Raw genomic sequence first — 17,411 nt, 5'->3', positions numbered from 1 at the left:
GTTTCCTACATTTTGAGCTTAAACACATTTTCCTGGTTTTGACAGCTGAACCCAAAGTGACTCTTGTTCTATATTCACAGCCAGCAAAACTTTTGCATCCTGTCCTCTGAACACATGATGTTATGTTTTCGTAGATTTGAATACAAAAAAAAAGAGAAACTGAATGGAACAAAATTTAAACAGGGCAATTTTAATCAGAAAACCTTTAACAGATTAATTTAGTTTCAGACCTGTAGTGAGGAAGCTGTGAACTCACCATAAATATGGTTCTTTTATTTTGAAAATCCCCTCTGTGTTTTATTTTGTACTTATACCCAACTTCATGTCCCTGCACGATATGTGTGCTACCTTTCTTGGTGCTCCGCGCTCAGTGATCTGGCTGAAGTAGAAACGGACTCTTGGACTAAAATAAAGCATTTTTCTGAAATATGATCTCATTGAATCAGCGGACGGTGACTAGTTAGACAAGAACTCACAGGATGAAGCTGCTTCACTGTCACACCTCTTCAGTTCTCTGAGGAGCAGCAAAAGTTTCTCCCCCCAAAAATACGTTTACGAGGTGGTATTTGGGGCATATAGAAATTGAAAATGTTTTGCAAAACTGTAGTGGAAACACTTTTTTCGAAATAAATGTGTTTCTTGGTATAAAGTATCTTAGTGCTGCACAGCGAGCGCCACAAGAGATCCCACAGTGACACAGCTCATTATAAGTTGTGTGTCATATGGAATCACCATCCAAGATTTCCTCATCTCTTCATCTGTAACCGCACTTTTGCGCCTTGTAGCCTGAATTGGACACAGAAGTCTCTGTTGAGGATGAGCGCCGTGACAAACTTAAATGTATCTTGTCGTGTTTTCAAACAGAAAAAAGGCTCCAGCTGCTTACTTGTTAGAATGGTTATTTTTTAAAAACTGCTTAACAGGTTTCTCACGAGCATCTGATGTGACTGTCAGTGGACTAGCTCAACACTCTTTGTTCATTCCTCAAAATAACTATCTCCTGCAGAGCAACAGCATGAACCAGCAGCAATACTTGATCTTCCTCCCAAAACAGTTCATATTTACTCCCAGTCTAAGTTCTTAGATCATTCAAAGTGTCAGTGCCTTCAAAATACATCGCCTCTTTAGTGTTGTATTGGTCCTGCAAATCAAAGGGTTGAATGTTTCCTTAACTGAAAATATATGCAAAAAGCTAAACTTTTAACATACAATTCTGAAGAAATATACATTTGTAGGGCTTGTGCAGAAATGTTACATGAACTTCATCTGTTTTTCTTTATAGGTGCCATCTGTCTCTCATTTAAAGATGAGGACGTTTTGCCTGATCCCTTTTTGTACCCTTCTGGGGATTCTATTTGGGGGACTCTTTCCTATACTTAATGCTCAAGATCAAGGTGGTAAGTTGAACTTTTTTTTTATTACAAAAAACAACTTCTTTCTTACTTTTAAATGTAATCCTGTTTGGAAGAAAGTTGAGAAAGCATGCATGAAATTATAGCAGTACAGTGTTACGATGTATCCGCATTTACCTTCCACAGCAAAGTGATACATTACCTTAGTGGTAGAAACTTAAGCCTGAGTCACAGCTACCCTTACAGGGGATTACATGCTGTCTGTGGATGAAAAATGGCCAAGCCTGCACAGGGGTACACAGATACTTTGTACAAAATATCAAGATCATAGACCACCCGGTAAACCCGCTGGATGAAAATGTTTGAGCACATTTCTTTCGACAAGCATGCTACAGCTTGCAGCAGACACACAAACAACACATATGGCGAAAAAAGGGTAAAGTAGGTGAAACCAGGCATGTCTTACGAATGTATCTTTTTTTTCTACCCTCCTTAATCTTGCACACTTTGAAAGGGGCCCGTTAGTGCTGTTCAAGTGATAAGTGTGCACTCCTTCTTTAGACATTCCTTACATGCAGCTTGGTTGTTGGAAATGAGGAAATTAGACAGAGTGTAGGTTGTGTGGATATCCCACTGGCATCTTACAGCCACTTGCATATCACCTGCACACCCTGTGCTTGGTCAGTAAGGAGCCAGGTATGACTGGAGCGCTGCATGAAAGGTGCTGTACAGCAGCATCGTTCATACACCATTAGACCATGTAACATTCATTATCCTTTAAAAATACTTCACAACACACCGCCATGCATGACAACCATATTATAATGTCTTACCCACAAGCTATGATTCAAGATAAAAAAATCAGCAGATTTCATCTTTGAAGCAAAGGGTACGATTTGCTCTTGGGCGGCAAATACATTAGCAAATTTATCTGGAGGAAAAAAACATGAATAAGGAGGGTCCTAATTTTCAATGGTATTATGAGTCTGATCACTCGTATTCATCACACCTTGCTTTATTTAAGGGTTTTCACAAGTCAAAACTTTTTGGAAACTAGTTTTGACAACATTCATTTGCAGAAACTCTAAATGAAATGAGCATAAAACTCCTTAACATTTTTTTACATGAAAGATTTGAAAACGGATTCTAAATTACTTGGACTTGATTTATTGCAATGATGTACCAGTAGTTTAAAAATGTAGGTTAGAAAGAATTTACCTTGGATAAACACAGAATCTTGATGATGGAGCTAAAACAACCAGCATGATTGATTTTACAGCACAAAAAAGATACATGGTCTGGCAGCTGATGAGTACTTTCTAGTAGATCCCTCATAGAGAATGGAAGGGCAGAACTTTGAGCAAGTCAGACAGTTTCTGTTCAGTTTGATACAATTACATGCAGTACAGCAGCAGGGCAAAGAATGAGCTGTACCACAACACAGCAAACACTGGCGCCAGTGTTGGGACTAACGCCGTTTAAGTATAACGGCGTTACTAACGGCGTTATAAATCAAGTAATTTAGTAATCTAACTAATTACTTTCATCCTCGCTGTAACGCCGTTATAGTTACTTCGTGTAAATCGCGGCGCATTACTTCAAAGTTTGATGATCTTGCTGGAGCTGGGCGCTTCGCACCCGAAAGTTGCTTGTGTTACGCGCCCCAAGTTGCATCAAGATACATGAGAAAATCCGGTTTCTTTTCAAAATATAACCAGTTTTTCACAATAAAATGCCACGATTGACAAATGTGATCATAATTTTGTGTCTAAACAGGCGGTAGACACAGATATAAACATACAATCATAACACAAACGTGCACGCGCGAGCACAGAGACACACAAAACAGACAGGCACGCACACTTTTTTTTCTTTTTTCACAGACACGTACACACGCAGATCAACGTGGATAGACTCCGGTGCGGAGTGAGGAGTTTCGGGAGTTAATAAAACGACAACAGAGAGACAGAGAGCAGCTCATCTTAGCAGAAACGGGGTAATATTTATAAAACACACAACACAGACAGACACGAGCGCGCACAGATCAACGCAGTGAGCAGACTCCGGAGCGAGTGGGCGGGGCTGCGGGATTTTGGGAGAGAAAAAAGAGATGCAGAGAGCTGCTCCTCTTAGCAGAAATATGGGTTAATAATTGTAGTTTATTAATTTATTATTGTTTTGCACTTTCAGTTTTTTAAGCCATTTTGTTTAATTATAGTTGTAGGTAAGATACTTGAAGTATGTTAATAGTTGAAACGTTTACCTTTTTTGTGTGAAGTTACATTTTTTATATACCACTTGTTGCAGTGTTTTGTGTGATAATTCTGACAAATAAATATTGAAAATTCTTTCCCTAAACCCTCTCTCATGTGTATCCTAAACTTAGACAATATGACTCCATTGGAAAACTATACCAGTATACTATTGTCGGTTATCATTTATTATTGAATGTAAATTATTTTTTTTATTTGTAACGCAGGAAAAAATACAAAATATTACCATATTTAAAGAGTAATTTAAAACGAGTTACTTTTCCAAGTAACTAATTACTTTGAAGATGCAGTAATTGAGTTACTAACTCAATTACTTTTTGGGAGAAGTAACTAGTAACTATAACTAATTACTTTTTTGAAGTGAGATGCCCAACACTGACTGGCGCACATCAAGGGCATGTCTTACCAGGGGATACTTCAGCAGGCCTGGGTCTGGAATCCTTACTTGACTGTTGTGTTGGGCAGTCTTGTGGGTGACGCAGGGGCCTCAGGAGAGACAGGCGCTCTCAGGATGCCTTTGCCGAGCCTGCTCATGTTTTGCAGATGGCATGCGTGGAAATATTTGTAGCTGGAGTTCAGGATGCAGTGGACTTTGTATAGAGGAATTGCTATTCAACCTCAAGAAAGTCACAAGTTCAATGTAGACTCTTTACTCAAGTTTCTGGCTAAAAAGATTTTGTAGTAAATCGCTGAGGTGCAGTGAGCTGGTTGGCAGATTCTAGTGGGGAAAATGAGGTCATGGTGGTGCCAGTATCACAACTATACTAATGTGCACATGTGCAAGAAGAAACTGGGACATGTGATCTTGCCCAAACTTTAACGTCAATCTATCACTTTCCTGCTGCACTAAGAAAATCACTTGTTTGCCCTACCAGCCTTAATCAATCATTAATGCTTTTTAATTGCATGTAATACAAGTTTAAATGACATCTGCCTTACTTAAAATGTGATATTTGTTTTGATACATTGTGTCTTAGTTCCTGTAAAAGTAAATAATTAATTGAGCAATTTTCTGGCTGATTGCAACAACTTCATTTGTAATTACGGCAGGCAGATTTTGTGCTAAGTGAATTAAAACCAACAAAAATATTAAAAAATACATATTTGAGAAAACCTGAGGGATGATCCATGCACAAAAATAAATTAAGGATATTTTAACAAAATCTAACCATCTAACCAATGCTTACCTGTTTGTTTGCTTGTTTGTGTGAGTCCCAATTTCTGTCTTTGTTAAATTTGAACAATACTCTGTATTTGAAGCAGAAATGAGCCTGAGAAGAGTCCTGTCCATCGTGCAGAAGAAGATTTGGATTAAACAAAGATTTATTATGAAACACTGTGAGGCAAAAAATGTGAGGGGTGGAATCCAGTGAACGATAGACAGATCTCTAGAGTATTTGAATTCCATCAAATGAGCGTCAATCAATACAGATTTCTTTCACCCATTCTTTTCTTTAGTGTGTTTTATGTTTGGTGATGACTTAGGTTGCCAGGACACTCTACAGGCTCATGACTGCTTACTTTACCTGAAGTTTGTAACAAGAGTCTGCATGAGATGGTTGAACTCAGTGGAGCTCACAAAGCACAAAAAAACACACATTTGATGGATCTTATTATGTTTGTTTGGCTGAATTTGACTTAGAAGTTGAGGACCCTGTCTGTGGCTGGGACAATGACAATATTCATTATACATTTGGTACATACAGCTGCTAGTCATTAAGGAATATTTTATCAGCTTGACATAAAAATTTGGCATATTAAGGATAATTCTAGCAAAAATGAATATAGATAAACATATCCACCACTATTTGGCACAAACTAAACAAAGGTCAACTGTAAAGTCATTATTGATCATCTGTGGACATGAGTGCACAGACCTCTGCCACTGCTTGACAAGCTGATGGACAGGCAAAACATCATTGGGGTTACCTCTCAACTGAGATTGCCTCACAAACCTTTTTTCTTGGGTTTTTGTCAAAGAAAATTTTTATGTATGCAACAATATGATTACACACAAAAAAAAACACATTTGCACAATTACTTTTTAACTCTGTTCTTCTTGTCCCATTTCTATTCCTCCATCAAAACAACAGTTTTCATAGTTTCAGATCTTGACAATTTTGGCAGCAATCCACCAAAGATACTCCACTCCTCCTGGAAATGGGATCTGAAACACCGATTGCATGTCACAAAACAATTTTACCAGCCAATCAGGAACAAACCTTTGCTAGGAGTCCAGAAAAATGTGTCAACATTTTTTGACCACTATATTAACATTGATTACATTCAAATTCTGTATTTATCAGTTGTCACAAAAGTGTGATTAACTCAAAGTAGGAAACAAAGACTTTGTGCACTTCACTGATTTGGATAGTCACCTCCCTTGTTCAGCCTACATGCAGTATGATGTGTTGTGTAATATTTTGTCATGTACTTACACTGAATGTTTAAAGTCCCCCTATGACAATTTTTTATTTAAAAAAACGTTCCCAGTAGTATTTTAATCATGATTATGAAGTTTTTAACCAAAATACCATAACCTAAATGTCTTACAAAAGACAATTTTGATGTTAAGCTGAAGCCTCTGTGTCCAAAATCTCCTCTAAGGGGGCGTGGCTTTTGGAGCTCCACCCCTGATCTCCCCCTGTCTGATTCTGATAGCTCTATGTCTCTCTAGTGTAAATCTTCACAGCTGCTACATAAAAACATCCATCAATCTGGGTAATGTCCAGCCGTATGGTTCTGATCCGGATGTCAGCTGGACGAGGAAGTGAAGATCTTCATGGACAGAACTTCCTCCAAAATCCTGATTCTTTCTCCTTCCAGTTCACCAAAGACTCTTTTAGCTAATTCTCCAATGTTTATTGACTGTGATCAATACATTCAATCATTGGTTTCTCAGAGTTCTTGATAAAATAATCAAAGCTAACATCAAAATGATCTTTCATTGATTTACAATCCTTTCCAACTGCGGTCAAATGAGCCGCCGTTCACATTTCCGTGGTCACATCAAGAAGCTCCGTGGAGTCTGGTGGAGATTTTCCAGCGTTCTCAGTCCTGCTACCGTAAGTATTGGATGAAACTCACACCAAAAATCCAGTGATGCTGATTTGACCACAGAAATGTGAACGGCGGCTCATTTGACTGCAGTCAATGTGAAGATGCCATCTTCTTTCACAAGAAAAATCCCACACATACGTTAAAAACTCCAAAAAAATATTTTAATCAGAGGGGGACTTTAAACCACAAATGCAGTTGAGAGCAAACTTGTGTTTCTTGATTCTCTGCATTTATGCTTTCTTTGTTTCTATTCTGTTTTGTTTCTCTCCCTCCCTTAAAGCACAAGACTTCATTGACCTTGTAATCTTAATTGATGGATCAAAGAATGTTGGAGCAGGAAACTTCCCCTATGTGCGTGAATTAGTTTTGAGAATCATTGAGCCTCTTGATGTGGGCAGAGATGCTGTTAGGGTGGCTCTGGTACTGTACAGCAACAACCCAGAGATACATGGATATCTAAATAGCTATGACAGCAAATCCTTGCTCCTGCAAGCTGTAAAGGGCCTGGCCTACACAGGTGGGGCTGAATCAAATCTTGGGGCTGCTTTGGAAGAAGTGTCACAGAACCTTTTTATTGAAGCTGCTGGAGGCAGGGCAGAGGAGAGCGTGCCCCAGATATTGGTGGTTGTCAGTGCTGGCCCATCCGATGATGACACCCGTGTTGGCAATATGGCCCTTGAGGGGGCCAACATAATCACATTCGGACTGGCAATTGGGGACTCTGCCACTCCAGATCTGCAAGAGGTGGCTTCAGATAAAAGTTTTGTTCTGACAGCCCCGAATTTCGAAACAGTTGCAGACTTGGCCGATGCACTCAGTGCTATAATGAACAGCAACTTCCAGCACACCGGCATTAATCAGAATGTATTCCCTGAAGGTATGTAATACCTCTATATGTTAGGGGTGGGTGTGGGGTAGTTGTGAATTGACAAATGAAGATGTAGCTGTACCAAGCCTCTTTTTATGTATTTAATTACATTCCAAAGTCCACTGGTTCAAATTTAAAGGTTGGTTAGTGCCAACTTACTTGTTTCATGACACTATCCCTTTGTTCAAGGCAATTTCCCGATTACTTCTTTTAACTGAGAGCAACCAATTCAGACAGGCTACAAAAGCTAACGACCAACAGCTACAAAAGCCTCACAGAGTATACAGTAATGCAGAAGATTTGAATAATCTAAAATGACAAAACTGTTGAAACATTAGTTCAAACAATTGTTAAAGATTCTTCTTTTAATTCTCTCTGAAAAATACTTTGCTGATCTTTGGCTGATAATTTTGTTAAACAATAAAAGCAAAAAATGCCATTATTGTGCTTTACTTTGCTGACATTGATGTTTAGCACCTAAAAAACTCACCCTTTAACTTTGACTACTAATTGATTTATTTAGGACTTAAATACGTGCAAATAAAAAAACTCTTATATAATACAAAACCACAAAGGATTTGTTTTCAGCCCTTTAATTTTTCATTTTCTAATTATGAATAATGAGGGTAAGGGCCACTTGTGTTCATGTCTTTCTGTAAACGTTAATGTTAAAAACACAAACATAAGCAGTAGGAACAGAATTTACACTAACAAAATATTTACTTCTCACCTTTATACACACACTAAAAAACTAATCACATTTTGTTATAACCTTTTTTATTTGTTTGTTTTTCAGTTATCTGGGTTCCAGATCGAGACATTGTTTTCCTGATTGACAGTACCATGGGGGGACCGCTCATCAGTAGCGTGCGAGGATTCATCAGGCAGTTTGTCAACAAAATACCACTAGGTCCAGATAATGTCCAAGTGGCCATTGTCCAGTTCGGCATTTCCCCAGAGAAGGTGATGGACTTCAACGCCCATACAACCAAGGAGTCTTTAATTACTGATTTGCAAGCTATCAAGCCAAGACAAGGACGGACGATCAATATTGGTGCAGCTCTGAAGTATGTGAAAGACCAAGTGCTTCTCTCTGATGCCGGCTCTCGTATCCTGATGGGGGTGCCCCAGCTTGTGGTACTTTTTACTAGTAAAAACTCCACGGACAGTGTCGATGAACCTGCTGCGCTTCTGAAGAAAATGGGAGCAATCACTTTGGCTGTGGGCTTAAGAACTAATGATGAAAAGGAGCTGCAGAAGATTGCTTATTCCGATGAAGTTGTATTTATGTTCAAGGACATGCGCCAGCTGCAAAAAGACACTCAAAAAATGATCAATGTGCTTTCACAATTTGTTGGAATTGATGTGGTACCAAAACCCGAAGACAAAGGTGATAACTAGTTTCACTGTCATTTACAAACTTTGATTAAGATGTAAAGTTGACTGACTTAAAAAAAAAACTCAGCTATCTTTCCAGCTCTATTATTTATCACAATTTTTAATTTTACACTATTTTGTGTGTTTTTTTACCGGTTGAAACTAGAGTATCTCCCATATCAGTATTTTTTTAGAACGTGTTAAATAATATTTTTGATTAAATCAATAGTGTAAATATTGGAAAAGAAAACAAAAGCAAAGATCAGTAAATTTTCTATTGGTCCACGCCTCTGTCAGTCTTCCCGAGGGCAGCTGTGGCTAGATCAGCAGCTTACCATCACCAAGTATGAATGGGGAGTTAATGATTAATGGATAAGCATTGGAAGTGCTTTGAACGTCTGAAAAAGCAAAAACAATTATTATTATTATTATTATTAGGGCATAAACTACTCTTTGAGCTTTTAAGTAAACTTTACAGTTCAATCCTCACTATAAACAACCCCAAAGCGGCACTTTGATCCATCACACATTTCTGGGTGATCTTCTAAAAACTGCGCTCTGAACAGCAGCCCCTCCCATACCCACGAAAATGAGCTGGTCCTCACAAGAGTTCATAAAAATAAATCGCATTTTACATTTTGACAGTCATGAGATAGGTACAAAGCACTGGAAATCACCAATCACCTAAGTATTCAGTTTGGCTTTGGTTTGACTTCCAAAGCCTCTGTTTTGCTGTGAGAACATTCCTATATTTGATCATAGACTGCATAATAATTTTTTTTTTTTTCAACAGTGGACATAACCACAGTACAGACAAAGAAAGTTGTCCGGGATATAGTTTTCCTTGTGGATGGCTCATTCTATGTGGGAGATGGTAACCTGCCATTTGTGAGGGACTTCATGATCAACATTGCCAACCAGCTGGAAATACGCCCTGACCGAGTCCAAATTGGTCTCCTACAGTTTGCTGAACAGCCTAGAATAGAGTTTTACTTGAACAGCTTTGAGGACAGGCAAGCAGTTGTGGACAAAATCTCTCAACTGAGGCTGCTTGGAGGCTCTGTCTTGAACACAGGTGCTGCCATTACATATGCCCTGGAAAACATGTTCCAAGCATCAACAGGCTCACGCAAGAGTGAGGGAGCCTATCAAGTGTTGGTAATTATCACAGGTGGCCCAGCTGAAGATCAGGTGGTCACTTTAGGTGATAAACTGGCTTTGGAGCAAGTATTGACCTTTACAGTCAGTTCTGGACAAGCAAATGAAGCCATATGGAAAAGTGTTGCATTTATTCCAGACTTGGCTTACCACACAGAAGACTTCTCAGAACTACCAAAATTGGCTGAAATCATGATTGGTCCGCTAACATCAGTTGTTGGTACTGTAGAAGGTCAGTTTTGTGCTTTTCTGTTTTAACTCCATTAAGTTTAATTATACAATTGTTTAAGACACAGAAAAAATTATCTTTTTTCTTTATTTTCTGTAGATGTTGAAAAACCAGAAACAAGCGTTTTGGGAGATGAAAGAGATGTTGCATTCCTCATCGATGGGACTGACAGTGTTCGAGCAGATTTTTTTCACATTCGAGACTTTATCATCAAAGTGATTGAACCTCTTGACATTGGAATTGACAAAGTTCGAATTTCAGTAGTTCAGCATAGTGAAAGACCAGCTCCAAATTTTTACTTGAACACTTACCAAACCAAAGAGGAGGTACTGAGAGCGGTCAACGAGATGACTCTGGCTGGTGGACGCAGTTTAAACACAGGATCTGCCTTAAAGTTCATGAAGGACACAATCCTATCGGAGCGCTATGGCAGCCGGTCCGCTCAGAATGTCCCTCAGTTTCTTATAGTTTTGGCTGCAGACAAATCTGTTGACAATGTTAAGCAACCAGCAAGTGATCTGAAGAAAGAGGGAGTTGTACCATTTGGAGTTGGTGTCAAAAACGCAGACCGAAAGCAAATAGAAGCCATTTCACAAAATCCTTCACTTGCCTTCACTGTGAAAGAATTCAGCGAACTCAGCAACATACCAAACGCAATCAACTATATTGTGAGCCTTCCACAAAAGGAACGGGAGAAAGTCATTGAGGAAGGTAAGACAAAGTATGCTTCATAAAGCATTTTAACTTTTCTTTCTACTACTCTTACTAAAGACATCCTAAAGTCTTGGTGATTGTTAAGCTAACTGAGCCTTGTCTGTGTCTCAGCACAAACTGATGCCATAAAAAGAGATATTGTTTTCTTACTGGATGATTCTGATAACACCAAAGATGGATTACCAGCTATGAAACACTTTGTCAAAAACATAGTGGATACCCTCTATGTTGATGAGAACCATGACAGAGTATCTATTGTTCAGTTTGCCGACGGCCCTAAGGTCAACTTTTATCTAAATACTCATAAAACAAAGAGTGACTACATAAATGCCATTGACAGTTTGAAGCACAAAGGTGGGAGGCGCAACAACATTGGCGCAGCTCTCCAGTTTGTGAGGCACAGAGTCTTTACTTCCTCCACAGGAAGTAGGAGATTGGAAGGAGTGCCCCAGATTTTAATTCTCCTCAGCAGCAAACCATCATCAGACAATGTGAGAGGACCAGCCTCTTCTCTTAAAGAGCATGAAATTGTTTCAGTGGGTGTTGGAGTGGGAGATGCCAACCTTGCAGAGTTGGAGCTGATTGCATTTAAACCTGGTTTTACCCACAAAGTGTCAGAATTCTCCAAATTGCATACACTTCATTCCAAAATAGTTGATGCGCTGAAGGTACAAAGAGATGAGGAAAGCACCTCAGTGGGGATCTTTGATTTTGTAGGTAAGAATTTCATTTTCATCATGGTTAAATTTGCCATAATCTTGTTTTCATCACACTAGCTTGTTTACATTCAAGTATCACCGCAGGTGAAGCATCCATGAACACATGACCCCCTTAATCAAAGGCCATTTATAAAATGAAACTTTGTAACCTATTGACACTACTTCCAGTTGAGACATTTTTTCATGGTGTTTTTTTTTTTTTTTTTTTACTCTTTTTAACATGACCCCATTTTTCTTTGGTTGTTACCTATCCTATTTACAAGTCTGCTTGGAACAAAATAGCTATACAGTAATTTGCTTTCAAAGTATTTCTTCCTCAAAATTGAGACAGTTTTTTTTATAAATATAGCGATAAACTCTGAAGTCACACATAGAAAGTGAACCGTTGTTTTTTTCCCTGTATCAACCAGTTCAGAAACAGAGCAAAAAGAGGGACATAGTGTTTCTCCTCGATGGCTCAGATGAATCCAGAAATGGAATTCCAGCTTTTCGAGAGTTTGTCAGAAGAATGGCAGAAGAGCTTGACATTGGTGCAGACAAGGTTCGAATAGCCCTTGTGCTGTATAGCAACAACACCAAAATTAATTTCAAGCTGAATGATCACAGCTCAAAAAAAGCTGTTATCAATGCCATAAGAGGTCTTCGACATAAAGGAGGAAAACTCCGAAATACAGGAGCTGCTCTAAAGTTTGTTCAAGAACACATTTTGACAACCTTATCTGGAAGTAGACTTTTGGAGGGAGTTCCGCAAATTTTGTTTTTGCTTACTGGAGGCAAATCAAGTGACACTGTTTCTAGTGTTGCAATAGGTCTAAAACAAGGTGATGTTCTAACTTTTGCCATTGGAATGAAAAATGCAGAACAAGGAGAACTTCAGGAAATAGCATTTTCCTCCAGATTTCTTTTCAACTTGCCTGAATTTGGTGACCTTTTGTCCATCCAGCCAGAAATAGCTAAATTCATCCAAAAGGACATGCAAACCAAGCCTCCAAGTCTTGTAGGTAAGATGCATCAATGACAAATAGCCAAGAAATTACTCCCTGCTTCCTTTGCTCTGGCATTTTATTTCTCTGGACTAAAACTAGGATGAAACTGCATTCCTCCATTGAATATGGGTCAATCAGTTTCATATTTCTTAAGAGGCATACCATCCTGGTTATGTTGATTCTTAATTAGCTCTTTTTCTTTTATTCATGAACTCAAGATATTTTTTCCCTGATCTTGATATCTTCCTTGAGCCAATGATCATAACATCATTGACGGAGAAACCAACCACATTTTAGTTTTTTACACATTTCCTTTTTGTGGTAGGAATGAAGAACATACAGCTTCATCTTAATCATGTTTACCTTTTCATTCATTCATTTTCAGTACTCCAGACACAAAACCTTTTTTGTGCATTTGATTTTCACTACTGTGTTTTCTGTTTCTATTGTTATGCAATTTGTGCAATGTGAAATGACTGAATTACAAAGCAATTTGTATTACATTATCAATTCTTAAGCATGTTTTCCTGTTTTCTCCTAGATAACTTAGAGTCCTCTCAAAGAGACATTGTGTTTTTGCTGGATGGAACACATGACACACAGAGTGGTTTTCCAGCAATGAAATCCTTTGTCCAACAGGTTGTAGAAACACTCAATGTAGGCCAAAACACGGATCATGTTTCTGTGGTTCAGTACAGCCAAAATCCAGAAACAAATTTTGCTCTGAACACTTACATGACAAAACAAGATGTCCTTGTTGCAGTCAAGAACTTGAATCATAAAGGAGGCAAGCCTCGTAACACTGGTGCAGCCCTTGATTACGTGAGGACCAATGCTTTTTCAGAGTTCTCGGGGAGCAGGCATAAAAAAGGTGCACCCCAGATTTTGCTTCTGCTAAGTGGGGGAAAGTCTCAAGATAATGTTGAAACTGCAGCTACATCCTTAAAACAGAAAAATGTTGTTACATTCTGTGTGGGTACAAGAACAGCTGACATAATTGAGCTTCAGATGATTGCACATAATCCATCTTACGCTTTTTCTGTGCTGACATTTGATGATGTTGGAAGCATTCAACAGCAACTTGTGTCATTTGTAAAAAGGGTGCCACAACAACGGCAAAAAATAAAAATGGAAGAAGTGCAAGGTGAGGCTATCAGCACATTTCTCTATTATTGTTTAAATTGCGATTGGATCTAATGTGATTTCACATTTGTTAAGGTTCCATGGAACAAAGACTACCCACTCAAAGAGACATTGTGTTTTTATTGGATTCTACTGATGAAATGCGGAGTGAATTTAAGACAGTAGTTGGATTTGTTGAGAGAATACTGGATCAACTCAATGTGGGAGAGAACAAAGATCGAGTTTCAGTTGTTCAGTACAGCAATGAACCTTCTGCTGATTTCTTTCTGAATACTCACAAAACAAAGCAGAGTGTTACTGACAATGTTCAAGCTCTCAGACATAAAGGAGGCAGACCACTAAACACTGGAGCAGCTCTTAATTATGTCGCAGATGAGATTTTTGCACCTTTATCTGGTAGTAGGCGAAAACAAGGTGTTCCACAAATTCTCATTCTCCTAACTGGAGGACCATCCAGAGATGATATCAGAAATGCTGTGGTAAAATTGAAAGAATTTCGTGTAAACACCTTTGTGGTGGGAGTCAAAAATGCAGATATGCTTGAGATGCAATCTGTTTCAGAGGAACCTAGCAAAGCGTTTCTTGTAGCAGATTCCAGCAACATGGCAGACATTGAGCAGAAAATAGTTTTAGCGATTGAGAAGAGTGAAAACTCAGTGAAGACATCTGGATTACATGGTAAGAATTGCTCTAATGCAATTGCACTATTTGATACATTGCCAGCCAGTCTGATGCGTATTATGCAACAGCATTAGCAGCTATTTAAAGACCCACTACAATAAAAAAAAAAAAAAAACACACAAAAAAAAACATACTATTGATGTGAACATGTTCTCCAATACTTTTTGTCATGATGGTGGATATATAAAATCATTTAAGATGAAAAGTTTTTTCTGTGTATTTCCTATTTTAATCGTGATGATTAGAGAACCAGCTATTGCCATGGGCAGGCCAAAGTCTCAATGCTTCACTTCAATTCTGAAAGGTCCACTTGGAGACAAATAAATCAATTAACGTCTCCATTTTTCTTGCCTAAGCTGCCATCCAGCTCAAAACTGTATGGCTGGAATGCTCTGATATTGTTTGTCCTTTTTTTTTTTGTTCCTATGCTAATATTAGCTGTGGTTGTGAGAGTCTGTGAGCTAGTGGGGAGAGTGTAAACAAAAGAATGATGGGATATTATTGTAGGGTTACTTCTGATCCAACAGCTGTGCTCAACAGAAAATATGTCTTAAAAAATGACATAGGCTGCTTAATTTTGCCAAATAAACTGCAAATTCATATGTTAAAGACCTCTGGGAACAAATTACAATAGATAAAAACGTTGTTGGAGTGGGACTTTAAAGAGTGGCTAAAAGACTGGATGCAATCAAGTTTCTCAAGGATAGCAAACATTTTGTCATTCACATTACAATACATTATTACATTGTTACATTATTATTGTTACATTATTCATCATTACGTGAATTACAGTTTCTGCATTAACTAAGTCGTTCAATTTTTGTTTGATTTCAGATTTCCAAAAAAGAGATATTGTCTTTTTGCTTGATGGTTCAGATGACTCCCAGCAAAGATTTATATATATAACTGACTTTGTTGAAAGAATTGTAAGAGACCTTAACATTGATGTAAATGGAGACCATGTGGCTGTGGTTCAGTATAGCAACTCAGCCGAAATCAACTTTAATTTGAGTCGTTATGTCACAGAAAATGATGTACTTAAAGCAATTAAAGGTCTGAATCACAAAGGAGGATACCCTCACAATATTGGAGCAGCTCTAGAGTATGTGCTCGAGCATGTGTTCAGCCCAGAATCTGGAAGTAGACTTAAAGAAGGAGTTCCACAAATACTCATACTGCTCAGTGGGGACCGATCCAGGGATGATATAAGAACCCCGGTAAAACTGCTAAAAGAAACTGGAATTCTGGTGATAGCTGTTGGAACAACAGATGCTGACACACTTGAGTTACAGACAATATCCGAAGAACCAAAGTATGCACTATTTGTTTCTGACTATGAAGAACTCCCTGTTGTTCAGCAGGATGTGCTATCACTGTTAAAATTCACCTCTAACCATTTCGCTCAAATGGGAAATAAAACAAGATTTGGTAAGTTATGTTTCTTAAATTTCCACACACACATGTTTGAGTCAAAGTGGAGGAGAAAATTTTAGTTTGACAAAGACACTGCACCTTACTCTTTCTTGTTTTTACCAGTTGTGTAACCTGTGTTTTTAATTTATATTTTTTGTAGATACAAAAAAAAGAGATGTGGTTTTTCTAATAGATGGATCTTTTGACTCAAGAAATGGCTTTGAAGAAATCAGAGAGTTTGTTAAGCAAATTGTGGAGATTTTAAACATTGGAAACGATGGAGACAAAGTTGCTATGGTTCAATACAGTCGTGTTGCCACAGTAAACTTTTATTTAAATTCTTATTCATCGAGAAGTGATGTGCTAAAAGCCATTAAAACAATAAGGCACAAATACGGACGTCCTCTCAACACTGGATATGCCCTGGAATTTGTCAGAGATCACGTATTTGCTGCTTCAGTTGGAGGAAGACACAAAGACTCAGTTCTTCAGTATTTGTTAATATTTAGTGGGGGGAGATCTGGAGATGATGTCAGAGGACCAGCACAATCACTGAGAGAAAATGGAATTGTGACTTTTAGTTTTGGAACAGAGAATGCTGACACTTTAGAAATGCAAACAATCTCTTCTACACCAGCCCATTATTTTTTGGTTTCCAATTATAAAAGGATGCAAAACATAAAGGAATCAGTGGAAGCTAAAATAAGAAACTCTAAAGAACATATAGAAACTGTAATTGTTGGTAAGCAACAAAACTTTAATGCCTTTTCAAAGATACTTAACTGATTTTAAGAATGGAAAGAAAAAAAAATATTTGCAATAATTTCAGGCGGTACCCAAGGGGGAAGAAAGATGCCAGCAAATGATGTGGTGTTCTTGTTGGATGGAACTGAGGCAACTAGAAGTGGCTGGAAGCCAGAACGGCGAAGACTTCCTGTTGTTTTCTGATGATGGTGAAGATAAGCAGTGCATGCTCTCAGCGCTCAGCTGGACCTGCTCATGTGATGCAGATGGTGCTCCTCAGAGGTCCGAGTTCTGCTGGTGTCTGTGCATCTGTGAGGAGCTTTGACATCATGCAGGAGTGTGTTCCAGACTCCGTCAGCGAGTCTGTGTAAACCACAGCTGCTGGTTTCCAGTTGTTCAGGTCTCTGCGTCTCCTGATGGAGACTGTTGTAGCTGCAGTGCAGTAAGCTGGCGCGTGTGTTTGTGCTGCTGCTGTGGAATGAAAACACGGTTAATCTGATGTGTGATGAAAAGAAGGGAGACTGAGATGTTAATCTGTGGCTCCGTCAGTCTGGTTATGATAACCCGATTAACCTTGGTTCTGGTCCTTGATTTGAACATGAATTGGAACAATAACAGACAAAAGGAGCAACAGGAGAAGGTGTTGGTTATAGTTTAACACATCAGAGCCCGAGGCAGATCTTCATCGGACCAT

The 17,411-nt window shown here is 38.5% G+C and overlaps 2 protein-coding genes across 6 annotated transcripts in view; both read left to right on the top strand.

Annotated features, from left to right (window-relative positions):
• LOC112137965 (collagen alpha-3(VI) chain) overlaps window positions 1–17,411 on the top strand; it is a 487,063-nt gene that overhangs the window by 8,940 nt on the left and 460,712 nt on the right. For 4 of the 5 annotated variants that reach the window (XM_024260489.2, XM_024260488.2, XM_024260487.2 and 1 more), the window contains exons 2-6: window positions 1,283–1,397; window positions 6,966–7,562; window positions 8,350–8,943; window positions 9,724–10,320; window positions 10,417–11,028. In XM_024260489.2, the coding sequence (XP_024116257.1) occupies window positions 1,307–1,397; window positions 6,966–7,562; window positions 8,350–8,943; window positions 9,724–10,320; window positions 10,417–11,028 (2,491 nt within the window). In that variant the 5' untranslated portion in view covers window positions 1,283–1,306. The remainder of the gene's footprint in view (window positions 1–1,282; window positions 1,398–6,965; window positions 7,563–8,349; window positions 8,944–9,723; window positions 10,321–10,416; window positions 11,029–17,411) is intronic. The other variant, XM_024260490.2, reaches the window with a different exon arrangement.
• LOC112137967 (collagen alpha-3(VI) chain) lies at window positions 13,060–14,675 on the top strand. Its single transcript, XM_024260491.2, has 2 exons — window positions 13,060–13,880; window positions 13,955–14,675. The coding sequence occupies exons 1-2, from the start codon at window positions 13,256–13,258 to the stop codon at window positions 14,632–14,634; spliced, it is 1,305 nt and encodes a 434-aa protein (XP_024116259.2). The 5' UTR covers window positions 13,060–13,255; the 3' UTR covers window positions 14,635–14,675.

The sequence above is a fragment of the Oryzias melastigma genome, linkage group LG21 (assembly GCF_002922805.2).
Source record: "Oryzias melastigma strain HK-1 linkage group LG21, ASM292280v2, whole genome shotgun sequence".
Lineage (NCBI taxonomy): Eukaryota > Metazoa > Chordata > Actinopteri > Beloniformes > Adrianichthyidae > Oryzias > Oryzias melastigma.
The sequence above is the reverse complement of the archived record's forward strand: the minus strand, read 5'-3'. Positions and strand labels throughout refer to the sequence as shown.